Below are 24,752 nucleotides of genomic sequence, written 5' to 3'. Positions count from 1 at the left end.
GGTGGTCAAGGTTTAATTTACACAACAGCACATACTTCTCTTCCCAAGATCTCACTAGTTGGTCTAGAGTAAGATGCTCGTGCTACTACCCAGCTGTGTGTGGGCAGCTTGCCAGCAGCAGAGCAGCCTCAGCTCTGGGCGGGTGGAGGAGGCAAGAAGGTGGTTCTGTTGCAGGGTAAGAGAGGACTGGCTGCCAACGAGGAGGTTATTCCAAGAATAGAGGGGAGAGTATAAAGCAGCTGTAGCATTTGGAGGTTTGGGAGGCACAATGCAGAGATTTCTCAGGGAGCTGGCATTTGACAAAGTCCAAAAGTCCAGAAGATGTTCTTTGGAACAGTGGGAGACAGAGATGCCAGACTAGAGGAATAAAGACAGGAAAAATAATAGTTTTCGGAGACAACAAAAGTGAGGTCTCTTAGGAGTGGTCATTGCATTCCAACATGATCTGGATCACGGAGCCTCCACACAGACGTTTCTGGGTGACACCATGCTGCAGAGAGCACTGCCAGCTGTCCTTCCCCCTCCCTCCCCCTGCCCACCAGCTCATACGGAGGAAGGGAAGAAAGAGCTGCTGTTCCTGAGTGACGCCAACCCCGGGCAGCTGGAGCGGCTCTGCGCCTACCTTTAGGTCACTGTGCACATCTGCTCCCAGCCTTCACTGAAGAGTGACCAGAGCAGCCAGGAGATGCCCTCCTGTTCCTAAAACTAGTTCATTAGCTGGGGTTTTTCATGTTAGGTAATTATGGATTTTTCCCTAAAATAAATTATCTTTCTTAAAAGTGTTGTATCAGGCTTATAAAATGGAAAGAGGCTTCAGTTGGCCAAATTGAATTTCTCTGACGTTCTGTAAGGGGTGTGAAGAGACCAGATTCTGCAGAAACTTCCACTAGTTCTAGACTTTATTCAGGTGAGGAGACTGACATTCACCCCTTCAGTTCCCCCTCTGGCACCCGGACACACCCGCCGATGGCCTCTCCATGCTGCCTAGGCCTTGCCCCTTCCCGCCAGGCCCAAGGACTTGGCCCCACACGCCTGCTACACACCCACAGGAGGCAGAGGCCTCTCCCTCACACAGATATGTGTGCCAGCTTTGGGAGATTTGGGAAAATAATGACTCCCAGCAGTTTCAGGGAGTTGAATCCTCTGCCCCACTCACGTCAGGACAGCCAAGTTCAAGCCCTGCTGCCTCATCCAAACCGTCACAGGGCCCGTGTCCTGCTGGTTCCACCTGTCCTAACAGTAATGACGCCAAACTTCAGGGGCATATCGTGAGCACTGAATCACCGTGTGGAAAGTGCCTCACACATGGGCGGTACTAAGTAGTCATGACCATTAGGACTTGACTTTCTAACACTTTCTCTGAACACTGGCCACAAGGGAGACCATCTGGATGGGGTCAGAATTTTGACCAGAGACCTAGCTTCCCCCACACCTCACCATCCTTGAGGGCTCCATCTCTGAACCCGACCTTCTCCCAGACCCAGTCCTTTGTCAGGTCTACTGGCCTGGGTCCTGAACCCTGCTCTACAAAGCCTGTTCCCCCAGCCCCCAGCCCTGGGAGGCCTGATGCCCTTACCCCATCCTGTGCCACCTGCCACCCGACTCACATGCCTCCCTCAGTGGATGGCCAGGGCCTCAGGTTCATCTCCGTGGGAGTCAAAGCCCCTCGTCCCCTCCATCCTCACTGCTCTCTACCTACATCCCTCCTGCCCCCTTGTCTTGTTTCACAGGACCACCCACTTGAGTCGACCTCCAGCCCAAGTCATTCAGTGGATTCCATTTGCCTTTATTCCTGTTTCTGCTGCATCCAAACCACAGAAAAACATGTCATGGAAACCAGCCTCCTTTCTTTTCCTCCTCTCCTAGAAGCAACTTCTGTTACTAGTTCTAGGGATAAAAGTCCTAGTATAGTCCACATAAAAAATAGGCATTTTTAAATTTTTTTAAAAGCTTTTCTTCAAGAGAGAGAGAGAAAGAGCATGAGCAGGGGGAGGGGCAGAGGGAGAAGGAGACCCTCCTGAGCAGGGAGCCCAACTTGGGGTTCCCCCTAGGACCCTGAGATTATGACCTGAACCAAAGGCAGACACTTCACCGACTGAGCCACCCAGGGGCAGGGAGTCTGCTTCTCCCTTTGCCCTTCCCCCTGCTTGTGCATGCTCTTTCTCTCAAATAAATAAAATCTTTAAAAAAAAAAAAAAAAGCTACAGGCTGGGGGAAAATATCTGCAAATTCATGTATATATCAGAATATATAAAGGACTATTACTCATTAATAAGAAAACACAGTTTAAAACTTGGTAAATAATTTGGACATCCCGGACAAGCTTATGAGAAGTTGTTCTGCATCACTAGCGACAGGAAAATGCGAATCCAGATCATTGAATGGCCAGGGCACACCCACCAAGACGGCTGAAATTACACAGGGAGGCTCTGAGATACAGGAACCATCACACCTCGCCAGTATAAATATACAATGGAAATACAAATTTTCTAACATGCTTCCACTTTAGAAAACAATCTGGCAGTTCCTAAAAATGTTAAACATGGAGTTAGCACATAAGCAACTCAACCCCCAGGTGTTTACCCTGGAGAAATGAAAATGTGTCCATGCAAAGATGTGTATTCAAGCAGCATGAGGCACAGCAACATGATTCATGACTGCTCAATGATGGGAATAACCCAAATACCCATTATTTGTAAGCAGGTAACCAGAACAGAGCACGTATTAGTAACTGCTACCACACGGGGAGCCTCTGACACGGAACTGAGAGACTCCCACACAAAAGACCACATGTGGGAGGATTATGTCCAGAAAGTGCAAATCCATACAGGAAGAAATGGTGAATGGCTGCCTGGTGTTGGGGGGAATGGGGTTCAGCTGTAATCATTGGAGGATTCTGGAAGATGATGAAAATGTTTTCAGACTGAACTTTGGTAAATGAATGCACAACTCTATGTAAAACTGTGTCCGACTTGTTCCTTCCCTTCATTTGCAAGTCACACCCTCACTGGGCTCTCACAGCTCCCGAGGGCCCATTGGGCTCCTCTCCAGGTCCCTCACTCAGGCATTTATTTCCCTGATGAGGCACTTGCATGGGTGATGCCACTCTGGTGTTTGCTGCTGGTGTATGCAGTCTTCAAGACACAAATCCAAACTTGCAAGTAAAAAGTCAAAAAATATATACTATTCAAACACCAAAGGAAAGCTGATTCATCTGTATTATTACCAAGAAAAGTAGACAATAAGATAAAACAGCATTTTGGGGCGCCTGGGTGGCTCAGAGGTTGAGCTTCTGCCTTTGGTCCAGGTCGTGGTCCTGGGGTCCTGGGACTGAGTCCCAGGGGAGCCTGCTTCTCTGTCTCTCTCTCTCTCTCTCTCTCTCTCTCTCATGAATAAATAAAATCCTTTTAAAAAACCCAGCATTTTTAGAGAGAAGAGGGATATTTTAAAATGGTAGAAGGTTCATCAGAAAGATAAAACTATTACAAAGTAGTATGCCCTAATAACATAACCTAAGAAAATGGAAACTGACAAAATATAAGGAAAAATAAACCATGGTGGTAGGAATATACTTTAGTAACTCATAGATGACAGCCAATCAGAACAGATATTCTAGTAGCATAATTAACAAACTTGTCAATGAAAGGATTTTTTTTAATTAAACCAAAACACTTCTGAATATACATTCTTCTAAAGCACACCTATCCCTACCTGAATAGATATTCAAAACTTGACTCTCACTGGGTGGGCCATGTCACCAAATTTCAAAGAGCTTAAATCATGAATGGTATTCTCTGACCCCACTGTAATTTAAGCCAAAACTCAATTCCAAATACATGCACAGAAAATCCCTTATGTTTGGATATCACGAAATACTCTTCTGAGAAGAAAATCAGAATGGAAATGAGAAAGTAATTCAAACTAAATGATTATGAAAATACTAAACTCAAAACCAAAAATTTGGTTCTCTAAAAATACTATTAAAATTGGGGGTAGGGGCACCTGGGTGGCTCAGTGGTTGTGAATGTCTGCCTTTGGCCAGGGTGTGATCCTAGGGTCCTGGATCCAGTCCCACATTGGGCTCCTTGTGGGGAGCTTGCTTCTCCCTCTGCCTGTGTCTTTGCCTCTCTCTGTTTATCTCTCATGAATAAATAAAAGCTTTTTAAAAAAAAATAAAATTGGGGGTACCTGAGTGGCCCCATTGGTGAAGCATCTGCCTTCAGCTCAGGTCATAATCCTGGGGTCCTGGGACCAAGTCCTGCATCGGGCTCCTCAGCAGGGAATCTGCTTCTCCCTCTGCCTTTCTTACCACTCATGCTCTCTACCTCAAATAAATATATTTTAAAATACTATTAAAGTTGATTTTTAAAAAACTCTGGTGAGAATATTTAAAAAAAAAGTAAAAATAACTTTTTACTTTTGAAATGAGCAACATCAGAAATGATAAAGGTGGGGGGCAGCTCAGGTGGCTTAGCGGTTTAGCGCTGCCTTCAGCCCAGGATGTGATCCTGGAGACTTGGGATCGAGTCCCACGTCGGGCTCCCTGCATGGAGCCTGCTTCTCTCTGCCTGTGTCTCTGCCTGTTTCTCTCTGTGTCTCTCATGAATAAGTAAATAAATCTTTTTTTAAAAAAATGATAAAGGTGGGAGACCTGGGTGGCTCAGTGGTTGAGCATCTGCCTTCAGCTCAGGGCATGATCCCGGGGTCCTGGGATCGAGTCCCAAAGGGAGCCTGCTTCTCCCTCTGCCTGTGTCTCTGCCTCTCTCTGTGTCTCTCATGAATAAATAAACATCTTTATAAAAAAAAAAAAAAGCTTTGGAGAGGGACAAATACATTATTATTTGTGGAAATGCTGGTGTAGAAATCCAAGAGTCTACAGATAAATTATTAAAAGTACTATGTGAGCATAGCAGTGTCACTGGATATGTCAGTCTACACATCAGCTGCATTTCTCCATAACAATAGAAAATAAAAATTTTAAAGATTTCACTTACAATAGCAACAAAACTATAAAAAACATAATGTAACAAGATATGTGTATGATGTTTATAGATAAAACTATAAACTATTGGAGAAAAAGATCTCAATAAATGGTAGGACAGAAACTAGAAAAAAAAAAAAAACTAGAAAAGTTACTACCATAAAGGTGTCAGTTCTCCCCAAACCGATCTACAGAGATGCAATGCTTTCCCAATCACGATACCTAGAGATTTTTAAATTTTTCTTTGCAACTTGACAAACTAATTCTAAATTATATGTGGACATAAAAGAGCCCAGAATAGACGTGTCTCTCACCTTTTACACTATTTTGGAAACTGTCAAACCTACAGGAATGCAGAAAACAGTACAAAGGAATCCCATATAACCTTCACTCAATTGTTAAATTTTGTCACACTAGCTTTAGCTTTCTACAGATTTATGTCACCATTTGAAAGTAAATTGCAGACAATTCTTTTATCACATTTCTCCTAGGAATACAATATTTTACATACCCAGCATATCACTAACATACCAAAGTAACCCGTCAGTATAACGTTCTCTAATATGGTGGGGTTTTTTGTTTTTTTGGGTTTTTTGTTTGTTTGTTTTTTACGATTTTATTTATTCACAAGAGACACAGGCAGAGACACAGGCAGAGGGAGAAGCAGGCTCCATGCAGGGAGCCTGACTCAGGACTCCATCCCGGGACTCCAGGATCACGCCCCAAGCTAAAGGCAGATGGTCAACCGCTGAGCCACCCAGGTGTCCCATGCTCTATTTTTTTTTTAACGTGCTCTATTTTTCAAGTTTTCCAGTTATCCTAACTTCTTCGTGGCTGTCCCACCGCACCTCCACACTAATCCACATTCAACCAAAGTCTATACAACACATTTACACTGAAATCTCTTTAGTGTCCTGTTAGTTTCAGTAGACCCTCTGGTTTTTCTGTTATTTGACATTTTTTAAAATGCCAGGCCAGTTATTTCAGTTATCCCACATTATGGATTTGTTGAATTGTTCCCTTCAGATACAGGTTAAATACTTTTGACAAGCACAGCAGACAGTTGATGCTTTCTATCTACTACACTTGACATCATTGTGGTTTGTTTCATTCATGGTGATGCTAAATTGGATCACTTGGTTAATTCTGGCATCCATCATTGTAAACGTACCTTTTCTCAATGTACTTAACAAATAAAGCGTTACTTTGAAATCCTGAAACCATCCCATTTTTTGATAAATTATCACCCAAAGGTTTTAACGTCCACTGATGATGGCCATCTAAATTAATTCTTTAATTGATGGCTGCAATCTAAATTCTGGCCTTCCCGAGACACCTGGGTGGCTCGGTGGTTGGGCATCTACCTTCAGCCCAGGGTGTGATCCTGGAGTCCTGGAATCCAGTCCCACATTGGGCTCCTGGAAGGGAACCTGCTTCTCCCTCTGCCTGTGTCTCTGCCTCTCTCTGTCATGAATAATTAAAATCTTTTGAAAAAATAAATTCTATCATTCCTTCTACGTTTATTAGCTGCTATTCTTCCGTCACCTCTAACACCTTCCCCCTCCTTTTTTTTTAATTTTTATTTATTTGTGATAGTCACACACAGAGAGAGAGAGAGAGAGACAGGCAGAGACATAGGCAGAGGGAGAAGCAGGCTCCATGCACCGGGAGCCCGACGTGGGATTCGATCCCGGGTCTCCAGGATCACGCCCTGGGCCAAAGGCAGGCGCCAAACCACTGCGCCACCCAGGGGTCCCACCTTCCCCCTTTTTTAAGTCTCCTTGGGACTCTAAGACACTTTTTAAAACATGGTGTTTAAACATCCTGTGAAACTGTAACGGACCAACAGAAAAGGATCAAGAGCCCAGAACATAACGTAAACAGCATTAGTAATATTTGAAAAGGTCCATAAACGTGACTGTATTTAAAAAGACAAAATAGGGACGCCTGGGTGGCTCAGTGGCTGAGCTTCTGCCTTCTGCTCAGGTTATGATCCTGGGGTTCTGGACCGAATTCCACATTGGGTTCCCTGCAGGGAGCCTGCTTCTCCCTTTGCCGGTGTCTCTGCCTCTCTGTCTCTCATGAATAAATAAATAAGATCTTTAAAAAAAATAAAAAAAATAGACAAAATTCTGTTCTAAAAACTCCCTTTAAGGAAGGGAAAAAGCAACCAGAGTGAGAGTAGGTATTTTCAACACATAATCAACAAAGGTTGTATATCCTGAATAACTTACTCCTACAAATCAAGGAGACAACCCGAAAGACACATGGCCAGGGGACTCAAACATGCACTTCAAAAAAGGATATCCTTGGGACACCTGGGTGGCTCAGCGGTTGAGCGTCTTCCTTTGGCTCAGGGTGTGATCCCGGGGTTCTGGGATCTAATCCCACATTGGGCTCCCTGCATGGAGCCTGCTTCTCCCCCTGCCTATGTTTCTGCTTCTGTGTGTGTGTGTCTCATGAATAAAATCTTTAAAACACACACACACAAAAACCCATAAAAGGATATCCAAGTGGCTCATAAACTTATGAAAAGGTGCTCTCAACCTCGTTAGTAATTAACACCAGTGACTAAGGCAATTTCTAAAGGTTACGGTGCATCAACTGAAACTCCCCTACGCTGGTGGTGGTTTACACCGGTAGTGAGTTTAAAGGGACAGTTTGGTGGTATTTACCCAGTCACAGCACAGCCTTCCCTCGACCCCCGTCCACGCCAGGCGCTCACCCCGGGGAGGCGAGCGCAGGTGCTCCCGGACCCGTCCCCCACCCCGCCCACTCCAGGTGCACGCCCCAGGGACGTGGGCGCAGGTGCAGGAGCACGGGAAGGCTCGGGGAAGCACGCCGAAGCGACCCCGGCCCCCCATCAGCGGAGGCTTTGTCGGCGGAGCCCCAGCACAGCGAGGCCACTGAAGAGGCTGGGGGTACGCGCTGGCCTGAGGAAGAGTTTCTCCGACAACCCAGCCCAGGCCCGCCTTACGACGCCTCGTTCCCGTACGGTGCCGGCCAGCCAGCCGGGCTGTGACCCGCGTGGAACAGGGGCGCCTACTCTTCGGGCCAGGGGTGCGTCTCCGGAGGCGCGGTCGGCCAGCGGCAGCAGGTAGGGAGGAAGGAAACCGCGGCACAGGCCGCGCAGCAACCGGGAGCCGAGAACTGCCTCTGCAGAGCCGCAGGCCGCACCCACCCCACGACGCCCCGCCCCGCGACTTCCGACCCTCAGTCCCCGCCCACACGGCTACGAGCCAATCGGCGCCGAGCGGCGAGCGCGCCGGCCGCGTCCGTGCGACCCAGCGGAGCCGAGCGGCATGGCGGGCGGGGTGCGGGAGGTGCTCACGCTGCAGTTGGGCCACTTCGCAGGCTTCGTGGGAGCGCACTGGTGGAACCAGCAGGTGAGGCCTCCAGGCGGCCGCTCCCGCGGGGCCGAGCCCGCGAACTCGGCTAAGGCCAGCCTTGCCTTGTGCCACCCCAGGATGCGGCGCTGTGCGCTCCGACCGACGCCAAAGAGCCGCCGGGGGAGCTCAGTCCCGATGTCCTGTACCGGGCCGGCCGGACGCCGCACGGCCAGGAGACCTACACGCCCAGACTCATCCTCATGGATCTAAAGGGTAGGCAGAGCCACACTGGAGGCGGCGCGGCCAGGACCTCGCCGGGCGCCGCCGCTCCAGGCTGAGCGGGGCACCGAAGGCCGGCGCCCAGGGTTTTCTCCGCCTCCTGCTCAGTCGGGAACGCTTGGAAGAGCCCAGTGCCCGAGGAGGGTGCGGCCAGGCCCGACCTAACCCTGCCTGCCCCGTGTTGTGCAGGTAGTCTGAGCTCCCTCAAACAAGAAGGCGGCCTGTACAGCGACAGACAGCTGGACGCGTCGATAGCATGGTATGTGCTGTTCAGGGGAGGGCGAGGTTCACAGGACGCCGCAGAATCGGGGACACAGTCGCTGTCAACCAACCCTCATTCTCTTTCAGGCAGGGAAAGCTCACCACACACAAAGAGGAACTCTGTCCCAAAAACCCCTACTACCTCCAGGACCTTCAGAGTGCAGAGGTGAGGGCCTCTGCCCTAAACTTCTGAACCCAGTGCTGTAACTAGAGTGCCCCACGGGGGCAGAGAAAAAAGGGGATTTTGATAATCTTAAAGAGCTTAGAATGGCATTTTGTGAAAAAGCACTTTTTTCCTAAAATAGTGTGAGTACGTGAACAAAAGGAAGTTGTACAGTGTGGCCAGCAAAATGAGGGAAATTAACATTTGCTTCCAGACTGGCTGCAACTAAATGCAGATTTTTCTCATCCCTCCCAGGGAGTGCTGAGTAGTGATGGTATCTGGAGGGTCAAATCCATTCCCAATGTCAAAGGTGAGACTTCACTAGGTGCCATGGGCTGGGGAGCTGGACAGAACTAGACCAGGAAGATACTTTCCTTTGCTTTTCCCTCAGGTCCCCCACCATTCACCACAGCTACAGCCCCCAAACCACATGTCCCCACAGAGGGAAGCATCAGAGTCTGGTCAGATTTCCTCAACGTCCACCTTCATCCCCGGAGCATCTGTATGATTCAGAAATACAACCATGATGGGTATGGGAGCCCCAGAGGATGTGAAGCAGGAAACTGGGTCCCTAGGGGTGTAGGATGAAGCTCTTGAGGCCATCTTCCCTGTACTCCCTGAAAATGGGATGGGGAAGGGGGGTGAGGGCGGGGTTCCCTCAAGTCTAGGTTGTGTTCATGCTTGGCAGGGAAGCAGGTCGCCTAGAGGCGTTTGGCCAAGGCGAGAGTATCCTGAAGGAACCCAGGTACTTGGAAGAGCTGGAAGACAGACTGCATTTTTACCTGGAGGAATGTGACTACCTGCAGGTAAGCAGTAGGCACAGTGGACACGGGCAGAAACCTCTTGCTGTCCTGTCCTCCATCACTCGTCTCCTTTCAGGGCTTCCAGATCCTGTGTGACCTACACAATGGCTTCTCTGGGGTTGGTGCCAAGGCCACAGAGCTGCTACAAGACGAGTATTCGGGGCGGGGAATAATCACCTGGGGCCTGCTCCCTGGTCCGTACAGTCTTGGAGTGAGTAGAACCTGCGGGAAGGGCCGTCTCCAGGGGCAGGGAGGAACAAAAGAGAATGACAGCCCAGGGACAAAGTTCCTGAAAACAAATTAACCCTTCTCTTCCTCAGGAGCCCCAGAAAAACATCTATCGTCTATTGAACACAGCCTTCGGCCTGGTGCACATGTCTGCTCACAGCTCTCTGGTCTGCCCCCTGTCCTTGGGTGGGAGCCTGGGGCTGCGGCCTGAACCACCTGTCACTTTTCCTCACCTACGTTATGATGTAAGGCTCGAGGCTTTTGTTCACACCGTAGGTACAGACAGCACCCTCCCTGACCCCCAACCGGCCACTGCACCAGTTAGCAGCCCTAGTCTCAAGGCCTCAGTTTGGACTCATCCACAATGCAGCACACTGTCCTCTGCATGTCCGGCCTCGGGCCAAACATAGCCTCGCTTTGTCCCAGGGCATCTGGACCTCTCTGCCGTGTTCATTCTGCTTCCACACTCTGTTTACCAGACCTGAAAGCTAAGTACCCTTGCTGGTATCTTCTTTATAGGCTGCTCTGCCCTTCCACTGTGGTGCCATCCTGGCTACAGCCCTGGACACACTCACGGTTCCTTACCGCCTACGGTCCTCGCCAGTTTCCATGGTTCATCTGGCTGATACGCTAAACTTCTCTGGGAAAAAGGTGTGGAGCTTTGGGAAGGCCAGGCTGGAGCTGAGAAAGAGCTCAGTTACTTGATCTCTCCTTTACCTTTAGGTGGTGACAGCAGCAGCAACCATCCCCTTCCCCTTGGTCCCAGGCCAGTCCCTTCCCGATGCCCTGGTGCAGCTTGGAGGAGCTGCAGCGTGGACCCCACTGTCTGCATGTGGGGATCCTTCTGGAACCTGCTGCTTTGCCCAGTCAGTGGTGCTGAGGGGTGTAGACAGAGCATACCACACCAGGTGAGGATGGGCGTTCTTAGGAGCCCTTGTCAGACTTGTGACTCAGATCCTTTCCCTCCTCACACCTCAGGACATCCTAGTAAAGAGACCCTCAGCATCCCACTTGGGCTGACAGCCTGAGAAGGGAAGAACCCCCAATTCCATGTCCACACTGCCATGGACTTAAAGGCAGTTTTGGCTTTGTTCTGCAGTCAGCTCGTCCCGGGGACACCTCTGCCTTCGCCGCTCCATGCCTGCACCGCCGGGGAGGATGTCCTGGCTCAGTATTTACAGCAGCAGCAGCCTCGGGTCAGGAGGTCAGTGTGACGCTGGCTCTCCCTGCCCACACCTTAGACTTTCCTCAACTTCTCACTCAGCTGCTACCCTCATCCCCACAGCTCTGCCCACCTGCTGCTGGCGCCCTGCCAGGTGACTCCTCCGTACCCCTGCCTTTTCTCCCCAAGTCTCAGCCGGCACGGTTTGGTTCTGGATGGCCCACCATCTGGGGCAGGTAGGTGAGCAAAGGGAACAGACAGGTTTCACTCAGTGCCTGCTAGAAGAAAGCACTGAAATGCACAGGTAAACATCCCTTTATTCGCCCGATGGCTCCTGAAGGTAGTGGCCCTCCTCCAGAGCACCAGCCTGCCAAGGGGCCAGCACAGAGTGTGCACTGAGCTCACGCCCCAGCCAGGCCTGCGGTTCGCCCAGACCTACCCGTCTGCACAGCAGAGCCTGAGTGAGGAAAACCACTGGCAGGCTCCCCTTTCTCTCCCTTCACAGCTGTGGAGAGCATCCCAGTGCTTGGGGCCCTCTGCTCGTCATCCACTTTGAGTCGGACCCTGGGAGATTTGGCTCGAGACCTTGGCAAACTGGACGTGCGGCGCTGGGCCAGCTTCATGGATGCTGGACTGGAGCAGGGGGACCTGGAGGAGGCGCTGCAGGAGCTGGGCAGTCTGGCCCAGTGCTACCAGGGTGCAGACAGCCTCGCAAACTAAGATTTTCCCAGCAGAGGAAAGACCTGGTTTATAATAAACACTGTGGCTGCAGGAGCTCAGTGTTCCGGGCCCAGTTACACCAGCATGGGTGTGTGCTCCTTTACAAACACTGTGACCAGGTCACAGAACAATAAATATGCGCCATGGGACCAAGGGGAAAATGGTAGAAAAGGAGACAAGCCCTACTTTCCCCACTGCTGTACACATGCAGCTTCTGGAGACCTGGAGCCACGTGTAAGCCCATGCTGCCATCCAGCCCCGGTCTGCCCTCATCCTTGTCCTCAGCCCCTGCTCCTCCAGCTCTGCGTCCTGAGCTCAAGGGTGTCCCAGCAAAATACAAGTGCCCTCTTTTAGGGGGCCGGTGAGGGTAGCGAGTGCAAACGACACCCCCGTGCTCCCAGTCACCCATCTAACTCCTCCTCAGACAGAAGGTCTCCGTGGTCAGATAGCTGGTCTGTGTTGCTCGTACTGGTGGCATCATCCTCCTCCTCGGAGCTGGCCTCGCAGGCCGTGTGGAAGAGCTGCATAAGTTCTCGGAAACGGTGGGAAACCTAGCACAACAGGACATTTTCACATGTGTTAAGCGCTGCAGGCTGACACGAATACAGTCACATGTTCCACACAGTGAGGTGGTGAGGGCTGCATCCTCCTCCCAGATAAGGGAATTCAAGGCAAGAGGCTTAATGTTTGGCCCCAAATTATACCACTCCTAAAAACAAAACTAGAATGGAATCTGTTGGACGTCTACCTCAAAATCCAATGCCCTTTTTCTTCTAGAAGCGCTACTAACCCTGATGAGTCAAGCCCCTCTTCAGGGCCTCCGGGGCATGTCTCCTAGTTGGCCACCCTGTCCTCCATGCCAGGCCCTGTCCTAGATCCCCCTGGGGCTTGGAGCTCTAGCAGGGCTCTACCACTTACCTCAGTAGGGGTCTTATTTCCCAACTGCTGGGAGATGCTGCTGAAAGTCTGTGGCTGTGCTCCTTTCTCCTGGCACATAGTGAGAATCACGCGGTCAGCTTCCCTGGAACCCATGTACCATGATTAGTCCCAGATAAGGAACAGGGATGTGTTCCACACAGTTTATACACGTCATCCCTCCCCACCTACCTTGTCCACAGGACCACCTTTTCCCCAGTGGAGCTGACCTTGCTGTTGTTGGCACACACTGTAGCTTCTGCGGCCTTCAGGGGCTGTTCTCCCACGGGGCCCTTGCCCTGGATCTCACCATCTTTAGCCGAGCTTCCCCTAGAGGCTTTGCAAGAAGTCGCTGAAGTGTCAATTCCTGATGAAGATTCACAAACAGGGGACCTCCTGTTCGCTGTCCTCACCCCAGCTCTGCCCAACAGCAAGCAACTCTCTGGAGCATCTGAGATCTCAGGCACCAGGCTTCTCCCTGAGTCTCTGGTCCTTGAGGAAACGGGACTCAGGAAGGGAGCACAAGGCTCTGCAGTGCTGGGCCATCTCTCAGTTTCCGAAGCATCCCATGTCGGCATGGAAGCCTGTGGCTCGCCCAGTGCCTCCTGTTCCTTCCCCTCATTCTGAAGTCTGGGGGATGCCTGAGGGCAGGAGAGGACCTCAGGACCGGCCTGGTTTCTCCTAACGGTGCAGAGCACGCTTTCAGTACTGGAGGAGAGCTTAACACTCTCTGGTGAGCAGGGCGGTGGGCCAGCCAGGGCGGGCTGGGCTGTAGAAGTCACTTCTTGAGGGGACAGTGAAGTGCTCCCCACTGCCAATCCTGCTTGGGAAGAAAATAAAGATCTAAGGGTATGTACAGGGTTGAAACATACCTAGGACTGCGAGTTACCACGGGGTTGTGCAGAGGTTCTGCAGTGTCGAAGCCCTGGCCTCAAATCAAAGACTGAGGTGAGGGCAGGGGCTAAAGTCACTGATATAAGAGACACAAGGCCGGGTGGGCAGGGTGCAGGTCCAGGGGGTCTGGAGGGCAGGAGGAGAGCACACTTATCATGCTGGCACTGTAGCACTGCTAGTTCTGCCAGAGGACATTCAAGAGGATTCCCTATTGCTTGTTAGTAAAGGAAAGGGCAGTCCATCAGCCAAAGACTTATTTATCCCGGCTCAGTGACATTCCTGCTGGAAGCATGTAAGAACAAGGCATAAATAGATGGACGGAGGCTAGGCTGGCAGGCAGCACACTCACCTGGAACTGGTGTCTCTCCCTGTCCAGCACCTCTGCCAGGCCTGTCCTGGGACGCCTCCTGGCCTTCTCGATCCTCAGGGGCTTCCCCCTCCAGCAGATCCTTGCCTTGCCCAGCTTCCTTAGCACCAGGCCCAGGGCTGGCCTCCCGGTGGGGACTGCTGCCCACCAGCTCATGGGGCTCCTTGCTCTTGTAGGATTTATTGTCACAGACCTGCAGAGATGGCCTTCTTGGTAAAGGGTGTCCTGACTGCCTTTTTCTTAGGAGGCTGGCTGAGCAAAGGCAGAAGCCCTGCCATGATGTTTTGCAAGTCAACCAACAATTTTAAAGGGGTTTCCTTCTACACTCCTCTACCAAGGACTGTATTTTTGCTGCCAAACAAACCTACCCTAGAGAACTGGCATTACTTTAAGGGTGTTTATTTGAAACAAGTTTATTTCATGAGAAAGAAATGAGAAAAAAAAATCTGAGAAATAAATATTTAAAGTCGTTTTTTTCCCATTCCAAAAACCTAACCCACAGGGTTATCTTCAAAAAACAAAACCCATTACATACTTTTTAAAGATTCTATTTGTCCTGCGTATGCGAATGCGCACGTGTGTACTGCCGATTACCACCCCTGCTCACCCTGTTGCCACAATGGCTACAGCTTCTTCTCTTGCTCTTCTTCAGCCTGGAATCAGGGCCTCCTTCATGACAGGAACAGACACAGTCCTTGGCACTGTCTGGCCACTCAGCCTCCTAGGAGATACCTGGGCTTGGTTAGCTGCCGAGCGTGTTTGGTACCAATAGAGGAAGCTGAGCTGCAGGCTGGCCCAGGCAGCTGCACTGACCGTCACCCTTTCTCCTTCATGACACTCAGCGCTTCATATGGCTGGGGGAAACTCAATCACAGCCTGTTAGAAATCCCTGAAACAATGCTTCAACGACTCAAAGGACTGACCTATCCCAGTTGCCAAGATGTTTCAAGAAATATTGACATCAAATACAATCTAAGGCAGAGTCTTTGAGAGCTCCAGCACAGGAGTGCTCTCCTGACTCGCTGCCTTTGCTCCCACGTCCCTGCACCTGGAGCTCTGCCCCTCTGCCGACCCTCTTGTACATGTGGAGGCTTCCCCAGGACATCTCTGTCAGTGACCCTAGACGCTGGTACGGTTATTTCCCCGCTGACAATGACGAGGCTGAGACAGAGACTCAGTAAGTCACCCAAGGTCATCCAGCTGCTAAGAAGCAGTTTTCCCCAAGGAAGAGGAAAGGACACACATTCTTAGCAGCAGAGGACAATGAGTTTGAACCCTAACATTGCCACTTAATATGAGACACTGGCAACAACTTCGCCTTGCACTTCCCTCTCCTCTCCTATAAAAGCCAAACACAAGCAATCTCTTTGTGGGCCTGCCATGAGAACTGAGGGAATGATCCAAGTTCAATACCTCCAAGAGGTACAGGCACCTGGTACCTGTTACCAGTACTGTTCAAGTGTAGACGCTTGGTTCTATTATTTCTTCACATGAACGGAAGGGAAGGAGCCAAGACTCAAGGACAAGAGTAACAGTTCTGTGCTAGAGAGCAGAGGGGGACACCTCCTCCTCACAGGGTGGCTCCTCCTCGCTCCCCCAACCCCCGTGGGCTTTGCAGCCTGACCCCTGGTCCCTGCTTCACCTCTGCCTCGGAGCCCAGAGGCCGCGCACCACTTCCACTCAGGAACTCAAGGCCTGGTTCAAGACAAACAGAAAATGCCAAACAACCTGGTACCTTGTCATGATTTTGGACCCCAATCTCTTTACGTCTTTTGCTCTTTGAGACCGTGGGTATCTTGGGGGGCTCCTCTTCCTCTTCCACATCGGGCAGTGCCACTTCTTCAAAGCCATCAAACTGGGGAGGAGTATCACTCAGCACATTCCCTGAACAGGCCTACACGTGGCATTCCTGCTCCCCAGCCCCACTGCAGCCTCGAGGCCTGTACCTCATACTCCTTCTCCTCAGTCCAATTGATCTCTTCAAAGTCACCCATCCGGCTGGCTGCTGGGCGCAGATGGTCAAAGAAGACAGAGAACTCATCCTGCAAGTGATCGTGGCCCTTGAGAAGCTGCCACATCTGTGTCTTGAGCTGGGGAGAGTGATCAGAGGAAAGATGAGGTCTCCAGGGCCTCTCCAGGCTGCCATGCCAAACCAATCCCAGGCCCTTCCATGGTCTGCTCTCTTAGTCAACTGAGGGACTCAAAGAAGACTCTCTGACAGATAAGAAATTTGTCGACTTTCCCTCTCCACTCACGTGCCTACACCGGAGGGGCACTGAGAATAGGTTTGATCCCTGATGAGGACACCCTCTGTACCCTGCCCTCCTGAGCTCCAGCTCAGGCAGGAACCCAAGCAGAGTGAGGAGCCAAGTCCCTCCCAGGCCCCATCATCTCCTCCCCTGAACTACCCAACCTGGGCACTAATGGCCTTTCTGAGCTGTGAAGATCAGTCAGTCTCTGCTTTCAGGGCACAAGCACAACCCGTTCCAGGGGTTGATGCTTCAGGAAAGCCTCAAAAATCCTCTCCTTCTCCATCCCTTCCACCCCATAAGAGAACATGGGGTCAGTCAGGGGTGTGCCTAAGGCATTGGTGCCAACCGAAAGGCAGCAGGATGGGAAGCAGCACCTCTGTGATCTCCTGAGGCAGGCAGTCCGCACAGCTCTGGAGGACCTTGATGATCTTCTGGTGGTGTGAGGGGTTCTCTGCAAAGCAAATCTCCAGCTGCCGAAGAAACTTGCGACTCTTCTCAAAAGCCTGCTGCTCCTCAAACTACCGCAGTGGAAAGAAGGCAAGAGGGTCATGTGCACAGCTAGAGGGGCCTGGAGGGCTCTATGCACAGGAGACAAGGGTGTTGGGCTGGGAAGGAAGCTGACGGGGCTCAAGTTTATAACCATCAGATCATGTTTAGGACTCGGGCATCTATGCCCTCAGGCTGTAGGGACTACCAACCCATAACACCTAGGATGGGAACGACAGATTCCAGAGATGGGAGTATCTCATGGACTATGAAGTCAGACACTCCAAGCTTGTGGGGCACTTCATAGTCAATAAAGAATGTTCACATGTATGCTGCTCCTCATGAGGAGAGAGCACCACCAGGGTGTATGTCACCACCCCAGGACTGACCACATCACTGCCTCAAGACTAGCAAAAGAATCCCCCCCTGCGTTCCTGTTTCTGTCAATCATGACAAGAAACTCAGAACTATTGAGGTCTCCCTCACATGTAGACACTCTCTCAACGTTTCAAGTGTTACCATATACAGCGGCCATCCCAGACAACCACATAAAAAATAAAACTGCCAGGCCCCACCCCTGACCCATTCTATCTGCAGCTCTCTACTCTCCTTTCATCATGTATTTTTCTAGAAAGCATCACCACTCAAAAGCATGATACACGTTTTACTGGTCATATCTACTATATAATCCTTACATACATTTATATATTTTACTGTTTATCACCTGACCTTCCCCAAGAGGATGGAAGCTCCGTGAAGGCAAGGATGTTGTACTTTTGTAATTACTGTATTCCTAGGACAGAGAACGCTACCTGACTCACACTAAGCACACAGTAAGTATCTGTGGGAATGAACACCTGCTCTACAACAGGGAGGAGCACAGGGCACAACATTTACCTACGGTCTTCACTGGCAACCAAAGGTACCACCGCCTTGTACATATAAAGAAAAGGGGAGAGGAGGGGGTGGGAAGATCACCCCTTGAAAACAAGGGGACTCTTATGACCCTGGGCTGGCACAGGGACAGACAGGGACAGCGATGGTCAATACTACTCTGTCCCATCTCCTGCCCCAGCAATGCCCCCAGGGTGCCATGTTCACGCATCCACTTACTAATCCACAGGCCAGAGCCTGCTCAGGCAACAGGAAAGCCGCGAAGTCCTTCAGCAGCTGAGGCCAGTCCTGGAGCAGGACCTGCAGGCTTTTGTAGAGATCCACAGCTGTCTGCCTCTGAGTACTGGACTCAAATTCATAGATGACCTGAAGGAAGTCCTCGTACTTCCCAGGGATGTGTTGCAGGGCTTCCCGTACCTACGCAGGAAGACGGTCTAGCATCAGTACTCCATCTGTGGGCCCCAACAAGAAAACAGCAGTACTAACCAAGAAGGAGTCACCATGCAGAGCTCCAAGAATCATCCTTCAGGGGCTACTCCTCTGGCAGCTCCTACAATCCATTCACGGAAGACACAGAGCAATGAGCAAGGCACAGCTCCGTTTCCAGTGGTGGGCATCTGAAAAGCCTTGATTCTCCAGGGACCAGGGCCCTCCCCCAAAAAACAAGCAAAACCAACCAAGCTTTTCTCTAGTTCACAGCCCTAAACTAACCTCTCCTTCCTGACTTCACCACACTTGAAGCAGACAAGGAGTGCTCTGTACATAGAACTCCACATGGTATCACGAGGGTAAACAATGCGTACATTAGGAATATTAGCAAAATGTCAGCAGATGAGAAAAAGGTATGACTATCACTGCAGATAGCCCACCTGGATGGAGAGGAACAGAGGAACCAGATGGTTCCATTCAAAAGAATAAGGCAATGGCCCAAGACAACTGCCTAGCAAGGACGGGGTCACGTCTCTGAAGACCAAGGTGGTTCCCTGAGGTCCACTCTGGCCAGTGCACCAACATTCTCTCTTCTTAAGCCGAGGGCTTGGGAAAGGCCCTCATTAGCTAACCCACTGATGTCACCCCTCTCACTGACGATGGTGGAGTCCCAGTTTCCCACTTTCTGAACAATGGAGGGGTAATGTTCAGGGATTAACAAGCCGTGTACAGCTAAGCCTGTGTCCTGGAAGTGCTCTCATACAGATCTGATGGTAATTCCAGGAAGCAAAGGCAGAGGCATACAAGCTGCACACCCCAAAAATCATACTTTGTTTTAAAAACTGGTCCCTGGGGCAGCCCTGGTGGCGCAGCGGTTTGGCGCCGCCTGTAGCCCAGGGCATGATTCTGGAGACCCGGGATCGAGTCCCATGTCCGGCTCCCTCCATGGAGCCTGCTTCTCCCTCTGCCTGTCTCTGCCTCTCATTCTCTCTCTGTGTTTCTATGAATAAATAAAAATCTTTTAAAAAAATAAAATAAAAAAATAAAATAAAAACTGGTCCCTGGAAGGAGAAGCAGCAGCATTTGGACTGACGGGCAGCAAGAGGAAGCAGCACCTGCCTACCCTGGTCAGATAAGCCTGAGCAAAGGCCAAATCCTTCTGCTCCCTCAGTGGGTCCCGCTCGAGAATGTCCTCGTCATATAACAGCAGCAGCTTGGATGTGTCCTTGCTGGCACGGGCCCGACTTCCCCGCTTGCCACGCGCTCGCTGACTGCCCCGGCCCTTCCCAGCAGCTCTGCCACTCTCTCCTGGGAAAACATGGGGAAAAGATTGTGGCTCTTGCCCCACAACCCCACTCCTCCCGCCTGCAACACACACCCACCCCACCCAAATACCACTCATTGTCTCAGACTGCCTTACAAGAAAGGCTAGTGGGAACATGGTACAAAGGCACGACTGCGTGTCAGGCCAGCCTGTGCAGAGCTGGCATAGCCACATTCCCTGGGACAGTAAGGGGCTCTCTGCTACCGCGTATGGAGAAAGGGGGTCTTGAGAGTGAGTCTGGTCTTATGCTGGGCTCTCAAGGGACTAGGCTGTGGTGAGAACAGTGAAAAAACGTAGCTCTTAGCCTCCCGAGTGACGGATGGAGGAGCAGCATACACACTTGAACGAACCTAAACAAACCTAGCAGCTGCTAAGAGTTGTATCTGCAACGTCTGAGCATGCTTCTCTGAAAAGGCTCCAGACAAACATGCTCGGGGGAGGTCCAGAGGATGGCCTCTAATAACTCACACGTGGTTTTCGACCAGCCACTCGGCACAACATATGGAAAGGGGGCCAGCTGGGCCCCGGCCCTCACATCAGGCTTGCCACTCACCTGGCGGGGTACTGCTGGCCTCAGCTTCAGGAGCGGTCCTGGGCGAGGCGAAGGGGGCTGGCGGCTTCTCAGTGGGATCCCCAATGGCTTCATCTGCCATTTCATCCTCCTTCTGCAGGCTTTCCATTCCCTCTGCCTCTTCTTCCTCTTCTTCCTCAGGCTCAGAATTCTCTTCCTGAGAGTTCTCCTCCTCAGACTCGCCCTCCTGGCCTGCACGCCTCTCAGAGGCCAACCAGGTCAGCTTCTCCATGGTTTCCTGCAAAGCCCAGGAGTGTCCCCAGGGTAGCACTGGCTCGCCGAGGCCACAGGTGCGGCCACCAGGGCCCAACATGGAGTCGGGACACAGGGAGAGCCGGACTGGCGGCCCAGTAGCAGGTAGGGGTTGGGAGATGCCTTTTGAAAGGTCACCTTCTACCCTGAAGATGGGTTCCTTGGCCCACATAGGATCTATGTGTTCAGGAATTTAAACTGTGCACGGTGATGCAATCTAACCTTAAATGACTGAGTCAGACATAACACCTCAGTAAAAGCTTACCTGCTACCTCTTCTCACCTCAACCTCCCATCAAACTATGTCCCACAAACATACTCAGAAGCTAAACACACGACAGGAGGACTATATGAGGCAAGCGAGCAGGTGGCCAAAAGCGTGAGCAGCTTGCCATAGCGTTTGAGAAGGTTGGCAACGCTCACCTGGAGCTCCGGGACAGACAGCACGGACTCCTCAGAGGCGGATGACAGCTCCTCCTCCTCATCTGCAGTAAGGTCATCAAAGTCCTCCTCCTCCTCCTCCTCCAGGCCAGCTGGGGTCTCCACCACCTGGCTGTCAGTGCTGCCACAAGCCTCAGACTGCCCTAGGGGGCTGCCGCGTGTTACCTCATGGTCAGCACAGGAGGAAGCCATCTCCAGAGACCCTTTGCTCATGTCCCCTGAGTCTCCCTCATCCCGAGGCTCCCGGGCAGCTGAAGAAGCTCCGGCTGGCTCACTCCTCTCTTCCTCCTGCTGGACAGCCGGCTGTCCCCTCCGCTCCCTAGGACCACTCAGCTCCTCACCTGGGAAGCCAGCATCCAAGCCCACAGCACATTCCTCTCTGATGTCCTCACAGCCGTCCTGCCCCGGGGACCCACTGGCATCATCCTCCCCAGGGTCCTTAGGTTCCATCTTGACCATTTCCTCCACGTCCCCCGGGGGCAGCGGTTGCAGAGCCTGCCTCTCGTCCTCTGCCTTCACAAGAGTCCAGCCACAGGCACTGTTCTCTGGTAGCTCTTCCTGGCACACACAGTCTGCTGCCAGTGGCCCTGGGCTGTGCTCCTCTTTGGGGAAGACAGGAGCACAGAGAGGAGAGAATTCCTGGGGCTCTACTTTGGGTTCTAGGCCTTGAAAGGCATTTTTCCCTTCAGCCAGAGGGCCACCAATGTCTGCATTCACTTGGGCCTTATCTTCAGGGGTGGATGGGACAGGAAGACTCACGGAGTTGCTGGAAACAATGAATGGTGGGAGAGAGGAGGCCACAAGGGGCTGGTTCAACGGGCAGGGGAAGGACGTAGGGTTAACCAAGAGGGTGGTGATGGGAATGGTCTGAGAACTTGGGGCCACAGCTGCATTGACAGGCTGGATCACATTGCAGCCACTACCAAAGCTCACGACCTTGACTGTGGTGGCGGGTACGGTGAAGATGACGGGAACTGGGTGGATGAGGGAGGTTGGCTCCAGACAGAGGGAGGCCTTGGCCCCCTTCCTCTTTGAGGCTCTCGGCTTTACACATGGCCTTCGAAACTTAGAGGGTGCAAGTGAGGGCAGCATTACCTTGGGTACAGGGGCAGGGGTGAGCAGAGGCTGGGGCTCAGACAGAGGGAAGCTGGTCCTGGCCTCGTGGGGCGTGGGAGGCAGTGTTGCTGGAGACTCAAAACCATCCCCCGCAGGGGCCCCCAGGGGAGGGACACCTGACACCGTCTGTAGGACGGTGGCTGGCTGGATCATGGGAGGAATCCGGACCACCATCTTGCTAGGGGGCGCTTCTGACTGGGCTGACCTTGTGGGAGCTTTCCCAGAGGTGGAGGAGCTGGGCTGGAGAGAGGGGCTGGGTCTAATTAGCAGGGGCTTCAGGACTGCCGGCCGCTTCTGTCTCCAGGCCTTCCTGGAAAAACAGTTGGCAACTGGCTTCAGTTTCAGGACCACACCCTTGGGCAACAGCAGTGGATACGGAGTGTCACTCCCCAATTCCGAGCGGCCTTTCCCCAGGCCGGGCTCTGAGCTGACCTCAGCGGCTCCAGTCACATTTCCTACCCCTCTGGCGCCGCCAGCTATGCGCCAAAGTTCCTCCTGGATGGATGGCAGACTGGCCTATTGAGAATAAGAACACACTGATCCAGCACATGTCAGCATCAGGCAGAAAGAACAAGGCTTCCTGGGTTTTTAGGGACCTTTCTAGGACAGTCTCAAAAAAATCTTTTCAAGAAGGATTTTTCTGCAGGATATCAAATTTCACCAAGACTACATTCCAATTATACACTCTAGAAACTCTTGTCTGAGTTTCCTTTAGGAAACTATCATTTTACTATTTTTTTTTCAAAGGCTACAGAGTCACCTGGGGGGAGGGCAAAGCAGGAGAGGAGGGGTGAATGAGGCAGCTCTCCTGAGACCCTGTCCTACAACTACACAGTGTAGGCAGAAAACAGTCCTTGACATCTCTGGCAGGGTTTCAGGGACATTCTGTGGCCTACACATGTCAAGGAGGAAGCCTGTACCTGTAACCAGAATGGAAGCCGGTGTTCTTCCCTCTCCACAGGTGGTTTCCACTGATGTGGTTGGATCTCTTCACAGCATTTCATCAGGACAGGCAGCTGCTTAGTCTTCTTATAAAACTGAGCAGGAAGAAATGACACACAATTCACATTCCCTCCAGAAACACTGCCCTCTGTCAGGCTGGGGAGTGAAGTGTGCAGAGATTTGAGACACCTCCCATACATACAAATACATGCTTAATGCTCTACATTTCAAATTACACTTAAAAAAAAACAACAACAAATTACACTAATCTCAATTATTTATTTATTTGAGAGAGAGAGAGAGAGAGAGAGATTGATTGAGCACGAGCAGGGGGTAGGGCAGAGGGAGGAGCAGACTCCTCACTAAGCAGGGAGCCCAATGCAGGACTTGATCCCAGGACCCTGGGACCATGACCTGAGCAGAAGGCAGATGCTTTACTGAGGGAGCCACCCAGGAGTCCCAATCTCTAAATTCTTTTCTTTTTTTTAAAACAAACCTCCACAGGCTTATTTTTTTAAGATTTTATTTATTATTTATGAGAGACACACAGAGAGAAACAGAGACATAGGCAGAGGGAGAAGCAGGCTCCCCGTGAGGAGCCCAATGTGGAATTTGATCCCAGGATTCTGGGATCACAACCTAAGCCAAAGGCAGACATGCTCAACCACTGAGCCACCCAGGTGCCCCCAACCTCTAAATTCTTTTTTTTTTTTAAGATGTTATTTATTTATTCATGAGAGACACAGAGAGAGGCAGAGACACAGGCAGAGGGAGAAGCAGGCTCCATACAGGGAGCCTGATGTGGGACTCGATCCCGGGACTCCAGGATCACGCCTTCAGCCGAAGGCAGGCACTAAACCACTGAGCCATTCAGGGATCCCCCAACCTCTAAATTCTAATGAAGATTTTGCAACACTCCATATCATCAGACATGGTTTCACAAAGAAAAGGATGCAGATGGTCAGAGTGATTCTACGTTAACAAATCTGCTCCCACTCAAAAGCAGCCACCATCACACCTTAACCCTCATCCAGGACTCACAGAAGTTTCCTAGTAAGGAAGTAATGGTGCAAAGGACATCACAAGGGAAGGGAAAAAGAGAAGGGATATTGACACAATTCTGTTTTAAGAGTAAATTAACAGGAGTCTAAACAGTGACAAGCATTCATCCAATCCACATTTGCTAAGCACCCGTTAGAGGCCAAGTGGACAAATAAAAGAAGACATTCCTGCTCCGAAGGAGCGTACAGACAAGGAGAAAGAGTCAAAAATGATATTCTCTGTACAAAAGTACAAAGATGCACATAAAAAATGATAAAACTTGAACAATAAAAACATCTCTGGAGCAGCTGCAACTACAGATGACTCTTGACGGCACAGAGTTTGCAGAGGCAGGCAGGGGCAGAGCACACTTCTTGTTCTGAAACATGAGCATGTTTAAGGAACCACAAAAAGACTGGTCTGGCTACAACAAAGGAATGTGAAGAGACTTCTGGAGACAAGTCGGAGGCAAGGCAGGCTGGGCCTTCGCTGCCACATCGGCAGTGTGAACTCTACCCTGAAGTGTTATCTAGAAGTGGCCACAGCAGCAACGTGAAGGAGCCAGAATTAGAGATACCAGTTAGAAAAGCAGGGCATGAATCCAGGCATAACAAAGGACAGCAGTAAGGCCACCGCATTAGGTGGGTAAAATGGAGGGTGTGGGACAGACCCACCTATGGCAGTGCTCAAGTTGGGAGACTGATGGTACCAGCCAGACAATGATGTCCCCCAGACACAGATGACAGCAGGGTAAGCTGGGGGGGGGGGGGGGCGGGGCGGGGGGTGTGCTGGTAAGGGCGGCTGGTGGCAACAACTGGAAGGTGCAGAGGAAAAAGGTTCAGACTGAGGAGTCAATGAGTCAACCCAGGTAAGAATGGCTGCCAACAACTGGCTATACAAAGT

At 51.2% G+C, this 24,752-nt stretch overlaps 3 protein-coding genes across 12 annotated transcripts in view; 2 read left to right on the top strand and 1 right to left on the bottom strand.

The window, feature by feature from the left end:
- Window positions 1-7,673, top strand: part of DAP3 (death associated protein 3) — a 41,244-nt gene extending 33,571 nt beyond the window's left edge. For 2 of the 3 annotated variants that reach the window (XM_055323911.1, XM_055323912.1), the window contains one exon: window positions 420-7,673. In XM_055323911.1, coding sequence (XP_055179886.1) covers window positions 420-628 — 209 coding nt within the window. In that variant the 3' untranslated portion in view covers window positions 629-7,673. The remainder of the gene's footprint in view (window positions 1-419) is intronic. The other variant, XM_055323914.1, reaches the window with a different exon arrangement.
- Window positions 7,674-8,217: 544 nt separating this feature from the next.
- On the top strand, window positions 8,218-12,008 carry MSTO1 (misato mitochondrial distribution and morphology regulator 1). 2 transcript variants are annotated; one of them, XM_055323909.1, is made up of 14 exons: window positions 8,218-8,367; window positions 8,448-8,583; window positions 8,779-8,848; window positions 8,938-9,016; window positions 9,269-9,323; window positions 9,405-9,543; window positions 9,702-9,819; window positions 9,893-10,027; window positions 10,137-10,289; window positions 10,564-10,695; window positions 10,768-10,952; window positions 11,144-11,248; window positions 11,330-11,442; window positions 11,712-12,008. In XM_055323909.1, exons 1-14 carry the CDS (start codon window positions 8,284-8,286, stop codon window positions 11,924-11,926), a joined length of 1,719 nt encoding a protein of 572 aa, XP_055179884.1. In that variant the 5' UTR covers window positions 8,218-8,283; the 3' UTR covers window positions 11,927-12,008. The 2 variants fall into 2 exon arrangements, with proteins under 2 accessions (XP_055179884.1, XP_055179885.1); XM_055323910.1 differs by lacking the exon at window positions 10,564-10,695.
- A 150-nt stretch (window positions 12,009-12,158) lies between these two features.
- LOC129508796 (GON-4-like protein) overlaps window positions 12,159-24,752 on the bottom strand; it is a 73,445-nt gene continuing 60,851 nt past the window's right edge. For 6 of the 7 annotated variants that reach the window (XM_055323901.1, XM_055323902.1, XM_055323905.1 and 3 more), the window contains 13 exons: window positions 22,787-22,903; window positions 20,733-22,382; window positions 20,041-20,296; window positions 19,287-19,471; window positions 17,954-18,151; window positions 16,729-16,872; window positions 16,049-16,192; window positions 15,838-15,957; window positions 14,710-14,823; window positions 14,085-14,295; window positions 13,034-13,661; window positions 12,845-12,947; window positions 12,159-12,477 (listed from right to left, as the gene is read on the bottom strand). In XM_055323901.1, the coding sequence (XP_055179876.1) occupies window positions 12,328-12,477; window positions 12,845-12,947; window positions 13,034-13,661; window positions 14,085-14,295; window positions 14,710-14,823; window positions 15,838-15,957; window positions 16,049-16,192; window positions 16,729-16,872; window positions 17,954-18,151; window positions 19,287-19,471; window positions 20,041-20,296; window positions 20,733-22,382; window positions 22,787-22,903 (4,020 nt within the window). In that variant the 3' untranslated portion in view covers window positions 12,159-12,327. Of the gene's footprint in view, window positions 12,478-12,844; window positions 12,948-13,033; window positions 13,662-14,084; window positions 14,296-14,709; window positions 14,824-15,837; window positions 15,958-16,048; window positions 16,193-16,728; window positions 16,873-17,953; window positions 18,152-19,286; window positions 19,472-20,040; window positions 20,297-20,732; window positions 22,403-22,786; window positions 22,904-24,752 lie in introns of those variants that run through there. The other variant, XM_055323908.1, reaches the window with a different exon arrangement.

The sequence above is a fragment of the Nyctereutes procyonoides genome, unplaced genomic scaffold, assembly GCF_905146905.1.
Source record: "Nyctereutes procyonoides isolate TBG_1078 unplaced genomic scaffold, NYPRO_anot_genome, whole genome shotgun sequence".
Taxonomy (NCBI): domain Eukaryota; kingdom Metazoa; phylum Chordata; class Mammalia; order Carnivora; family Canidae; genus Nyctereutes; species Nyctereutes procyonoides.
The sequence above is the reverse complement of the archived record's forward strand: the minus strand, read 5'-3'. Positions and strand labels throughout refer to the sequence as shown.

Excerpts from the sequence above, each read along its gene's own strand:
- MSTO1 (XM_055323909.1), top strand. The coding sequence starts at position 8,284 with ATGGCGGGCGGGGTGCGGGAGGTGCTCACGCTGCAGTTGGGCCACTTC. Across the intron at positions 8,849-8,937 it reads CTGGACGCGTCGATAGCATG|GCAGGGAAAGCTCACCACAC; the intron begins GTATGTGCTGTT and ends ATTCTCTTTCAG. Across the intron at positions 9,544-9,701 it reads CAGAAATACAACCATGATGG|GGAAGCAGGTCGCCTAGAGG; the intron begins GTATGGGAGCCC and ends CATGCTTGGCAG.